Below are 12359 nucleotides of genomic sequence, written 5' to 3'. Positions count from 1 at the left end.
GGATAAGAGCTCCGTCTCACCTGCAGGGCTTGTGATCAGGGAGAGGGAGGAGATGCGGGTGCTCATGCCAGCATAACTCAACACCCTTTTGGTTCTTCAAATGCTGGAAAATATTACACAAAAACATTATCAACGAGATGTTGGGATCTGTTCGAAATGAAGCCTGTTGTCTCATTAACTAATAATTAAGTGAGGAATAAACGTGAGATGCAAAATATGCTGCATTTAAAAAAAAAAAAAATGGAAAGCATAATTAATTTTTGCCATAACAAATTAATCTATTCAAGAGGTTGGACTTTCAGAATTACAAAACCTTTAAAAACTTTTAAAGACACATTGTAACTTACAATAAAATGTGTACAAAATGTTCACTTTGATGCATAAAACGTTGATGAGTACCCATCACCAAAGTCCCCATCGGTTTATCATCCCCGGTCCCTTGTGAAAGCGAGCAAACATAGCGATTGTATAGCCAATGAATACAGATAAATGCGGTTTCTATTGTGTGTTAGTTGATGATTAACGAATGTTGTGTGACAGCAACAGTTTGCCAGGTCAAGGGAGGTCGATTTGCTCCACCTTTGCTAGTCAGAACTCCAGCTCATGGGTGGCATTCTTTTGCATTTTTCAAAGAGGGAGTTCTGTGATTTCCAATTTGCCAGATTCCTGAAATTTAGCAGGACATCATCTAGAGCTAGTATATCCTCCATAAACGAGATCAATTAAAGACCACCACTTGGCTGACACCTAGAGCGCTGAGTCAGTCTGGCCGGTTTGTGTCCTGTGGAGATTTTATGTAACCGTTGCAGCAGATCAATAAAGCTCCCGTCAATGATCCTGCAAGTTAGACTCAGCCGACTGAGGGATTATGCAGAGTTAAAAGGTCTCCGTCCAGAGTAGTGGACACACACCTTCTCATTCATGTTAGTGTCTCATCGATACTTCACCAGCTTTTCCTATACTGAATGAGGTATTCACAATTTTCTAAGAAAAGGCCTGACCTCAGTTTAGTGTTTACTGAAAGCATGGGCGATGCTTGAAAATAGGGGTTGCCATTAGAATGGGCTAGTTCTTGTCAGTGTTGGGAACGTGGACACTCGGGACTCTATTTTTGTAGCCGGCACATGCGGATATGCTGGCGTATCCTGATTTTCATGCAGGCACAACCCTCATTGTGCCCTGGGAAACTTTGCTTGACCATTCTGGACTGAGGTTCATGTTACAGCATAGCGTGGGTGTGTGCTTTGCCATGCGCTAAATTGCTAATAATTTGGTGGTTGAAAGTTGTCGAAGATAAACGTCTGCTGGAATTCCATCTAAGTCCGGTGCAGTGGGGACACCAATGGCCTAACGCAATTTTGGTGAATTTGATCGGAGAAGATCCAGACAGATTCTGAGGTACATGGATTTCCTTATATTTTGTTCATAAATATGAAAGCAAACAGACTGCCTGAAAAACAGATTTTTTTTTTCTTAATTTTCTCAAAGGCTTTGCATTCTTTAAGTGGACCCCCTCTCCTCCCGTCTTCTGTTTGACGTCACACATGGCCAGAAGTTCACTCTAAAATAGCTCTCACGGCTAAGTTAGGAAACTAAGAGAGGCATGTTTAAAACAGCAAACAATGTGGCCGGCTGTAATTCTTTCTTCACATGCACAGAGGGTTGTTTCAAAGCTTGCACCAGCTTGAGTCAGTAAGATTTCGTCTCTCCAGTGCACCCGAGGCTTTTCATGGTTGGATCACATGAAACGTTATCAAAGAGATCGGAGCCGTTTCTGCTCTTGTGCTCTGTTGACTCATGTGCACTGAAAACTGTTCAAACTGTGTGAATGATTTTATTTTCATCCAAAGTAGCTCTCCCAGAGTATAAATCCAGTAACTGTTATCATTGGCTATCATTAAATATCGTCAATGTCCAAAGTCAATTTTCATGTGTTTGACTGTCTTCTCAATAGCCTCAAATCCCTTCTGGAATTTGCTGTAGAGCTCTCGGAAATTTTGTACTTGTCAAGTAAAATGATTTCTCTCTGGATTTTACTTTTAATAGCTTCATAATTGCTACAAATGTCTCCCTGAGTAAAAGAAGAGGAAATATAAATCCACAATTTATGTGCGATTTGTAGTCCTTCTTTTAATTTACTCATTCACTTGTAATTTTGCATCCAGCACTGATAATTCACCCAGCCTTCAAGTGGCCATTTCCTGTCCACAGGAAGGCTCCAGCCTTCTGTTATTTGCATTAATATTGGAGAAAAAAAAAAAAAAGAATGTAGTGGAACACTACACTGAATGAGTTCATCGGTGAAATTACAAGTTGATTGTGACTCGTGAGTGACTGTTCACCAAGTTGCTCACATCAAGTGTTTCCAGTCATTACGTTCAATAGCCAACCAATTACTCACACGTGTAGCAGTGGTAAGGAAAGTCCACCAGATTTATGACCAGTACTAGCATACAAATTTCTAATTAAAGACAACTTTTGTAGATGAAGACATAACCTTGCTCCCAAAAATCATTTTTCAGTTCACATTGCCCCGATATAATTCTTCGGCGGGAGTGGCGACTACAGGGTGGTCACATGTGAGTCGTTCACTCCTAAAATGTGTCTAACCAGTGGTTGACTTGCATAAATAACAAAGCAGTTGACTAAAAATAAAAGTTGTTGTTAAGTGCAGCTTGATTGTATAACTGGATCTCCTTCATTCCTGTAAATTATTACCATGGAATTATTGTTATTGATAACACCTACAGTTTTGCTACCCACATTATATTCTTGTTTCTGTTCTGTACATGCGGACATTTTATCTAGCTCTAATCTAGTCCAAAATTGTGCTCTGGCTGTTTGGTTTCTCCAAATGTCCAGTATGTCTTGACCTTGTAGTGAGCTAATTTCTCTCTGGGGGTGTTGCTCGGTTTAATGTCTAGTTGGTGAAATGTTTCGAGGTTTTTCTTTGATAAGGTTTTTCTATGTGACACCCCAAAGAAGTCCAGTTGCTCCAGATTCAGTACTTCAAGAATATGACCTTTGCGCAAGTATTGAGTTCTCCTCACCATTGGGTCCTAAAAATATTTACTAGCATTTACTTACCAGTTGAAATGTAACCAAATTCTTGTGGAGCCTAAATGCTTTCTGCAGTGTTAAGGAGTGAATTATGTATAGCGTAGAAAATGATTGCTTGAACAATGACACACACAAAAACAAGGATATTAAAGCCCCTCAATAGTCAGACAATGAAACATTCAGACTAAGATCATGAAAGACCAACTGGGTTAGCGGCTCGGTAATCCTATAAGCGAATTTGCTTTTTATGGATGTATTGTTTGTCATTTTGTGTAATGTGTTTGTTTTCTCTTTACAGATGACACATCATCTAAAGAGGTCAGCAGGGTAGGTTTTGTCTCATTGTGAACATATACTTTCATGTATTGAGTGTATAGGAAGTAAAATGGCAAAAGTTTGCAGATTTTGTGCGATTTCTCACAAAAGGGTTTAAAGGCAGTTAAGAGGGTTATATTTATTGGTACACACCTGTGTCGGAGAAATTTCCCTTGTGCAGCCACGCTGAGCTCACATCTTATTTTGACGCCTCTCTGCCCACTGGAGTCAGTATCTCAGATGGCTCAGTGGGATTCATGACCTTAATGAAAGGGACTTACAAAGTCGTATAGGCAGAAGAAAATGAGGGTCAGTCAACCTTTGGGTGCGTCATCCATACGTCTGTGCAAACAGGATGTGGGAGGGTGGAATGAATCCCTAGAGGGAAGCTTTCTAGTGCGGCGCTCCCCCTGCCGCGCCCCCATCCTCACCCTCCCTGTAGGCGCAGACATGACAGGTTTTTGGCCCTGCGCAAGGCAGGAGGTCTGCCTGTTACATAAGCAAACTTTTAAGACGAATGTGAGCATCAAAGCCTTTTATCCTCAATGGCCTCCTCTCGGGATGCGGGGTAGGTGATCCGGGTGAGGATGCGGGTAATGTGATAAAAGGTCTTTGTGAATGGTGGGAAGATCCAAGTTCATTCAACAACAATAAAAAGCTGCCAGTTGTTTTCCGTATTGTTGTTCACGCATGTCGGATGGTATGGAAATACGTGTTTTTGTGTCCAGCAGTACCAGGATGCAAACATGCAGGGTGTGGTGTATGAACTCAACAGCTACATGGAGCAGCGCCTGGACACTGGAGGAGACAACAAGCTGCTGCTCTATGAACTCTGCAACATCGTTAAAACAGGTATTAGGATTATTTATCTTTTTGCATTAAAAAAAAACAAACAAAAAAAACAGCAAGTTTAGACAACTTGAGAAGAATTTTTGTATCTTTGTCTTCCTGCAGCAACAAAAGCTGATGGATTTGCACTTTACTTTTTGGGAGAATGCAACAATGTAAGTGCAATGGAAGTGAAGTCTAGTTTTGTGTTTGAGAGTTCCTTCACACTTTGTCGTTTCTCTCCCATGCTTCCAAACAGAGTTTATTGTTGTTCACCCCAACGAGGATCAAGGACGGTCCCCCAAGCCTTGTTCCTTCTGGCCCCATCGCATTTGGGACAACCATTGCAGCTCATGTGGCCAAGACTCGCAAAACACTCCTAGTGGAAGACATCATGGGGGTAAGGTTGTTATTTGTCAATCTATATTTTGTGAGAAATTAAAAAGGAAGGTGTTTTGTATTGCTGCATCGCTGGGCCGTAGTGAGCTAACTTTCCGGAATGACCTTCATTGTTCCAGGACGAGCGCTTCCCAGATGGCACAGGGCAGGACTCAGGGATCCGTGTTCATTCTGTCTTGTGCCTCCCCATCCTCACTGCCATCGGGGACCTCATTGCCATCCTGGAGCTGCGTCGGCACTGGGGAAAGGAGCCCTTCAACCTCAGCCACCAAGAGGTCAGTTCTACTAAGATAAAACACACCAGATATGAAAAATAGAGCCTGGCCTAGTAGTCACTCCAATCTGAAACTCAATCCTTAATGGTGGCATTCGGATTTATTTATGTTTACATGATGGTTCTTTCTATGAAACAAATACACTGCCAAGTGTTGATTAAACCTAAATATCAAGTCTCACTCATTTTATTGATTAATTATTATTGCTTTAAAGTACACCAATTTTCTTTTTTCTTAATTTTAGGTTGCAACTGCAAACTTAGCGTGGGCCTCAGTTGCCATTCATCAAGTACAGGTAAGCAAATGTCAACAGGGACCTGTGCAAAAAAACTGTTGCAATTATTATCATGATGTTCGTGGCATTGCTTTTTTTTCTGCACTACTGTTTTTAAATGGAAAAATCCACTGTGTACTGGAACGGCGTTGTAACCGGGCCCTGTCCAATCAGCTGAGCTGTACATTCAACAAACAAGGTCTCCGAGGACGTCATTATGCCCCAGCATTGTTTTTATGTGAAACCATAGTGTAACACCTAGGAGAAACAGTGTCCCACTGCAGGACTGGCCACAGTGGGACTCTGTGAGCTGCATAGGACTGCAGCGCACGGCACTCCTGGGCTGGCTGTTTGCTGCAAAACACTGTTGCGAGACAGACGTGTTGGTGTGTTTGGAGTACAAGCAGGATGGTGCAATTGGGCTATGGGAAATGCACGAGCCCACCTATGACCTGACCTTCTTCGTCTTCTTCTTCTTGTAGGTGTGCCGAGGCCTCGCCAAACAGACTGAGCTCAATGACTTCCTACTAGATGTGTCAAAGTAAGAGTCACTCTTGACAGCACTGTAATTTCACCTCTGCATTAGCATAATATCAAGCAAAGAATTTTTTTTAATTCCCTTTCATGTCTTGAATGTTTTGTCAAACATGTCATTCTATCCTGTCTTCTCCTCACAGAACATACTTTGATAATATTGTGGCAATAGATTCTCTACTTGAACACATCATGGTAAGTCTACTTTCCTTTCTTTAATTAATGAAAGACCAAAATTGTCTATTTGTTCTAATGGATAGCTTTGTATTCTTTACAGATATATGCAAAAAACCTGGTGAATGCCGACAGATGTGCACTCTTCCAGGTAGATCAAAACAACAAAGAACTGTATTCTGACCTGTTCGATATCGGTGAGGAGAAAGAAGGCAGGCCGGTCTTTAGGAAAACCAAAGAAATTAGGTGTGTGATGTCACCGTTCTGCCAGCTGCTACACATTCATCCATCCTTGACTCTTTTTTTATTCTCAATCTGATAAACATCTGCCGTGTTAATCGAGTGATCCCCTCTCATATGTTCCTGCAGGTTTTCTATAGAGAAAGGAATAGCTGGTCAAGTGGCTCAGACAGGGGAAGTCTTAAATATCCCAGATGCCTATGCAGATCCGCGGTTTAACCGGTAAGCGGCCGAAACGTCTTTTCATTGAACAACAACCAATGCATTCAACTGACTTTGTGATGGTTGGATCTTATTTGCCAGAGAGGTGGACCTGAAAACAGGTTACACCACGCGGAACATCCTGTGCATGCCCATCGTGAGCAGGGGGACTGTTATTGGAGTAGTGCAGATGGTGAATAAGTTAAGCGGTAGTGCCTTCACTAAAACAGATGAGAACAACTTCAAGATGTTTGCTGTCTTCTGTGCCCTGGCCTTACACTGTGCAAATGTGAGTTGGTGCACACCTACGCTCATATTACTTATCAATGAAAAAATATTTCACAGCATAGATTCATAATGGCAAGATATGACTCCCATACCGGAGTGTTGATTAGTTTTAGAATTTAAATGATTGTTGCTGTGAGTTAATGTGGTATTTGATCGAGACTATATGAACAAAAGCATTGCTACACCAGCAGAATGATAGAATGGAGCCAGCTGGAACAATTTTAGAGTGTGTGGAACTTTTTGCTTGTTATTTGTATCAAACTCTCTCAAGCTCATCCAACTGTCTTTTCTGGACCATGCTGGAATTAGGTATTTAAAATGCGTTGCTAAGATGCTTGGAGGTGTGTTTCAATACTTTTGTCCATATGTTGTAAATTGGATTTGTCAGAAATGGATTGCCGGTACTGAATTTTCATAATTGTGATAGTTGCTATTGCTTGTGTTGTGTGTTTTTTTTTCTTTCATGAAGGCTTTTCTGTGATTTTCCCGTGTGTGTTTTGTGCATAGATGTACCATCGAATTCGCCACTCTGAATGCATTTACAGAGTGACAATGGAAAAACTGTCTTACCACAGCATCTGCACCTCAGAAGAATGGAAAACCCTCACTCAGCTCAACCTTCCCACTCCCATTTATAAAGAGATCGAAATGTGAGTCTTCGAATGCTTTATGGCTTTCACCTCATGAGGCCTGCAGAAATGTATTAGTGGTTCCGTGTACGGTGCTGAATGGATTCCAGTCCTCATTTCATCTGTGTTGCCACCAAGTTGTTTTACATACAAAACATAGTGTGAAAAATTCAAATGACATCCAGACAATTTTACAGACCAACCTGGCAAATGTGACTCCTCTTCCAGGTTTCACTTTGACATAAGTCCCTTTGAGGAGATCTGGCCTGCAGTTTTCATCTATATGGTTCACAGCTCCTGTGGAAAGACCAGGTAAAGTACTGAAGAGCTGTTAAGGTGCCAGCATCTGATCTCAGGGTCATTTCATATTTGTCTCTTTTCTGGCTCGGTCTAGCTTTGAGCTGGAGAAGCTGTGTCGATTCACTATGTCTGTACGCAAAAACTACCGGCGTGTGCCCTACCACAACTGGAAGCACGCCGTGACCGTGGCCCACTGTATGTATGCCATCCTACAGAAGACCCCTGAAACCTTCACAGAGCTTGAGGTCCGCTGCCCATTTAAAAAAAAATCACATTTTAAAATAACATGAAATGAGTCTGTAGTGTGTGGCTAATAACGCTTATCCTTTCATTTACAGAAGAAGGGACTCTTGATAGCCTGCCTTTGTCATGATCTGGACCATCGAGGGTACAGCAACACTTATCTGCAGAAATTTGACCACCCACTGGCTGCTCTCTACTCCACCTCCACCATGGAGCAGCATCACTTCTCTCAGACTGTCTCCATTTTGCAGGTAAAGCTCTACTATGCAACATCAACTTTACGTCGACAGACAAATTATGCATAATCCCAGTGGCACAGCTAAAGTTTTGCAGTTCTCGGATCAGACCAGACGGTGGTGCTGCCAGGCATACAGTTCCAATTATTTTTACTTGGCAATTTGTTTTTTAATAGGGATATAACAATTTCCCCAAGCCGCAATTCGATTCAATTTTTGAATTTCTTTTTTTTTTTTTGTGAGGGGTTAGGGTTGGGTTTGGGACCCCGTCATGAATCTTACCGCACGTCACTGCTAGTACAGCATATACCTTCCATGTCCAACAAGCCAGGGTGCCATAGTGTAGCGGTTAGCTCTCTGGACTCTGGTCCCAGTGATATGAGTTCAAATCTCAATTTTTTTAGCCTGGAAAAAATGGCAACATAGTTACTTGGTGCTCCCCCATAAAACCATTTTGGCATTGATCTATTCTTATCTATACTAGGCGCTTGTTAGCTGGTCGATAAGACCATATACGTATATTGCATACCATGTAAATCAGGTTTCCATAGTGTAGTGGTTAGGGCTCTGGATTCTGGACCCAGTGATGCAAGTTCTAATCTCAGAGGGACCTCAAAGTTTTAATCCTGAAAAAATTTATAACACTATTCGCTTGTTAGCTGCTCAATAAAACCATACATCTTGCATACAATACAAGCCGTGGTTCCATAGTGTAGTAGTCAGTGTTCTACCCTTGGAACCCAGCAATCTAAGTTCAAATCTCAGTGGAACTTTTGAACTATTGAAAATTTGCAATAGTTGCTTGGTGTTCCCCCATAAAACCATTTTGGCATTGATCTATTATCCATACTATTCGCTTGTTAGCTGATCGATGAAACCACATATCTTGTATGTCATTCTATACAGCGTTCCATAGTGTAGTGGTCAGTGCACTGGACTCTGAACCCCGTGATGTAAGTTCAAATCTCAATGGAAAATTTATACTTTTTAGCCTGGGAAAATTTGCAACACAGTTGCTTGGTGCTCCCCCAAGAGAACATTTTGGCATTAATCTATTCTACTATTCGCTTGGTAGCTCATCGATAAAACCATATATCTTGCATACTTCATAACCCTGTTTCCCATAGTGTAGTGCATAGTTAACTGCACTCTGAAGCCAGCAGACAGAGTTCAAACCTCAGAGGTACCTCTAACATCTTATCCTGAAGAAAATTGTAGCACTATTCGCTTGTTAGCTGCTCAATAAAACCATATATCCTGCATCCTGCATCCTGTACAAGACAGCGTTACATAGTCTAGTGGTTAGTCTGCTGGTCTCTGAACCCAGCCACCTGAGTTCAAATCTCAGAAGGACTTAAGACATTTTATCCTGGAAAAATCCAACCCAACCCTTGCCATAACCCTATTCCCAAAAATTGTTGCTCATCTGCTACCCCATAAAACCATATACCTCCCTAAGGGTTCGGGTTGGGGGGGAATTGGGTTAAGGCTAGGGTTAGGGCAAGGGTTGAGTTAAGGTTAAATAAATAAATAAATAAATAATGTCAGTTATACCGTAATTTTTGGACTATAAGTCGCACCGGAGTATTTGTCGCACCAGCCATAAAATGCCCAAAAAAGTGAAAAAAAAAACATATATATAAGTCGCTCATGAGTATAAGTCGCCCCCCCGCCCAAATTATGAAAAAACCCCCGCAACTTATAGTCCGAAAATTACGGTACTTGTTTTTATGCCAGTCGTATCATTTTATTTCATCGTATTTATATATGTACTATAAATGTATTGTGTATTTATATAAGTGTATAATTTATTCATGTAAAGGTCGGTCCACGAAAATATTTCTGACACGTAACCGGTCCGTGGCGCAAAAAACGTTGGGGACCGCTGCTCTTAAAGACCATCGTTGAGGATATAGTGCTTGGACAAATGGTCAACAGATCTGTGATGGTTAAAACTCTTGTCAATCTCTTGTAGTCTAGCTGAACTGAACGCCTCATAAGTGGAGCCTTTGCTTTTTTATTGATCTCTTTGTTTCTCATAGCTGGAAGGGCACAATATTTTCTCCAACCTGAATTCCAGCGAGTACGAACAGGTGCTTGAGATCATCCGAAAGGCCATCATCGCCACGGACCTGGCCCTTTACTTCAATAACCACCAGCAACTGTCAGAGCTTCTCACCTCAGGTGGTCTCAACTTTAACAACCTTTCACACAGGTGAGACCATGGTGAGGGAAATCCTTGAAATCCTTGAGGCTTTCAAGTTGTCCTGTTTTGGTTCCTAGTCCTCACTCATCTTTTTAATTCAATGCCTTGTATTTTGATTATATTACAGCAATTTACTTGTTACCTTCAAATTGTTGTCTGTATTGGCATTCAGGCAGAAGGATGGAAAAATTGGAGTTTACAGTCACAACATCTTGGTTTGAATTTATTTTGGAACATCTTTGACAGAGAATTTTCATATATAATACACATAGGTTGTACACACAGACACACTAGTGAACAGTATGTCAGCACTCAAGGCGATAACGTAGCTTTGCTCGCCTCCAGGGACCGTGTGATTGGTCTGATGATGACAGCATGTGACCTGTGTTCTGTAACTAAGCAATGGCCGATCACACGACTCACAGCCAATGACATCTATGCTGAATTCTGGGCCGAGGTACAACACCATACAAGTTTAGATTGATGTGTTTCAAGACTTTCAATCTATGTGAACTTTTATTATATACACGTATGCCATCCTTTGCTTTCCCACAGGGAGATGAGATGAAGAAGATTGGGATGCAACCCATTTCAATGATGGATCGAGACAAGAAGGATGAAGTCCCTCAAGGCCAAGTAAGACCGCTCACTTACTCTTATCGCCAGCGCCTTAAAAACAAGGTTATAATTTGAATTTAAATTACATTCAATTGCTATACAATCTATAACACACTCAGAAAACACATACACACTGTTGTTTAATTTGAATAAGGCATATAGACAGGCATCATATTTTTTTCACAGCCACTTCAATGTTCTTACATTTTGTGAAATAGTTTTTTAATATTCTGCATTTTTAGGTGGGATTCTACAATGCTGTAGCAATTCCATGTTATACGACTCTCGCAGATCTTTTCCCTCCATCCAGTCCACTTCTAAAAGCCTGCAAGTAAGGATCTTATCATAGTTTTAGTCTCACAGCCTCTAAAGGGATTTATTGTTTTGTTTGAGATGTTTGAATGTGACACTAAAGCAGGTGATGTGTGTGTGTGTGTGTGTGTGTGTGTGTGTGTGTGTGTGTGTGTGTGTGTGTGTGTGTGTGTGTGTGTGTGTGTGTGTGCGTGCGTGCGTGCGTGCGTGCGTGCGTGTGCGTGTGCGTGTGTATCACAGCGAGAACTTGAGCCAATGGGAGAAGATCGTGCACGGTGAGGTGGAGGATGTCGTTCCTAGCCGGCCTTCCGATTCAGGACCTGTCAAAGTGGACAACTGACTACCAAAGGGTTGACTGCTTATCATAACAAGTTCAAACTGAACCTTGCCACAGTTATGAAGCTTTTTTTAGGGGGAGTGGGGGGGAGCAGGAGCTGGATCAGCAAAATGGCGCCCTGACTTAACAAAAAACACAAGTTACCTCAATGGGTGACGGTCGACGGAGGTGTCAATGCTGATGGTTTTACCGATCCCAGAGACTGACTGACAGCTAACGGGGAGGAACTAAAATTCATCATCCTCCGTTTGGGAATTTATTTGTTAGAATGGATTTGTGCCATTTTGGTTGTTTATGTGTTATGTTTTTATTATTATTACTATCTTATTATTGTTATTCTAATTATTATTTGAGTTGATTCTTTGTGGTCTTGTATTTGAGAGGCCTTACAATGAACCTTTCACAAGGAGGTAATGTGAAACCTTGTTGTGCGGGTTCATATCCTTTTCAAATGGTACTGTTTGCCTTCTGTGGTAAATGAGTCAATACTACTTCAGCAAGGTATTCAGAGACAGAAGGAATGTGTAGTACATTGAACATGCATGGTGTAACAATGCCACCTTATAGATGGGGGGACGTCAGAATGTTTTTTTTCCTTTCTTACTTTTGAGCAAATATCCTTTGCAGTACTTGAAAAAAGACACACAACTTGTTTAAACACAGAGGTGGCAGAAATCTCGCGCGATATGTTTTACAACAAAAACAAAGAATGGCCACGAGAAGAAGGGGATTATTGTATGTCAACACTGTCACAAGAGAGTCACAATGTGTGGCCCCGAAGTTGATCCCCATTACAGCACTGCCCCCAGGCCATCACTAGCACTTGGAACCTTCTGCAAGCAGTCACATATGTTTAAGACAGCTTGTAAACACTTTCCTGGAATTTCCAC

The 12359-nt window shown here is 41.5% G+C and overlaps 1 protein-coding gene across 10 annotated transcripts in view; it reads left to right on the top strand.

The window, feature by feature from the left end:
• The window catches only part of pde10a (phosphodiesterase 10A), a 38720-nt gene extending 26610 nt beyond the window's left edge, over positions 1–12110 (top strand). For 4 of the 10 annotated variants that reach the window (XM_061285253.1, XM_061285252.1, XM_061285251.1 and 1 more), the window contains 20 exons: positions 3359–3387; positions 4104–4227; positions 4330–4379; positions 4463–4603; positions 4722–4877; positions 5122–5172; positions 5634–5692; positions 5829–5880; positions 5963–6105; positions 6229–6321; positions 6403–6589; positions 7096–7238; positions 7446–7529; positions 7612–7762; positions 7856–8011; positions 10039–10211; positions 10548–10659; positions 10758–10838; positions 11063–11151; positions 11373–12110. In XM_061285253.1, coding sequence (XP_061141237.1) covers positions 3359–3387; positions 4104–4227; positions 4330–4379; positions 4463–4603; positions 4722–4877; positions 5122–5172; positions 5634–5692; positions 5829–5880; positions 5963–6105; positions 6229–6321; positions 6403–6589; positions 7096–7238; positions 7446–7529; positions 7612–7762; positions 7856–8011; positions 10039–10211; positions 10548–10659; positions 10758–10838; positions 11063–11151; positions 11373–11472 — 2174 coding nt within the window. In that variant the 3' untranslated portion in view covers positions 11473–12110. Of the gene's footprint in view, positions 1–990; positions 1399–3358; positions 3388–4103; positions 4228–4329; positions 4380–4462; positions 4604–4721; positions 4878–5121; positions 5173–5633; positions 5693–5828; positions 5881–5962; positions 6106–6228; positions 6322–6402; positions 6590–7095; positions 7239–7445; positions 7530–7611; positions 7763–7855; positions 8013–10038; positions 10212–10547; positions 10660–10757; positions 10839–11062; positions 11152–11372 lie in introns of those variants that run through there. The other 6 variants (XM_061285254.1, XM_061285259.1, XM_061285261.1 and 3 more) reach the window with 5 other exon arrangements.
• The last annotated feature ends 249 nt before the right edge of the window (positions 12111–12359 follow it).

The sequence above is a fragment of the Syngnathus typhle genome, linkage group LG8 (genome assembly GCF_033458585.1).
Source record: "Syngnathus typhle isolate RoL2023-S1 ecotype Sweden linkage group LG8, RoL_Styp_1.0, whole genome shotgun sequence".
NCBI lineage: Eukaryota > Metazoa > Chordata > Actinopteri > Syngnathiformes > Syngnathidae > Syngnathus > Syngnathus typhle.
Note: the sequence above shows the minus strand (reverse complement) of the source record. Positions and strands in the feature narration are given on the sequence as shown.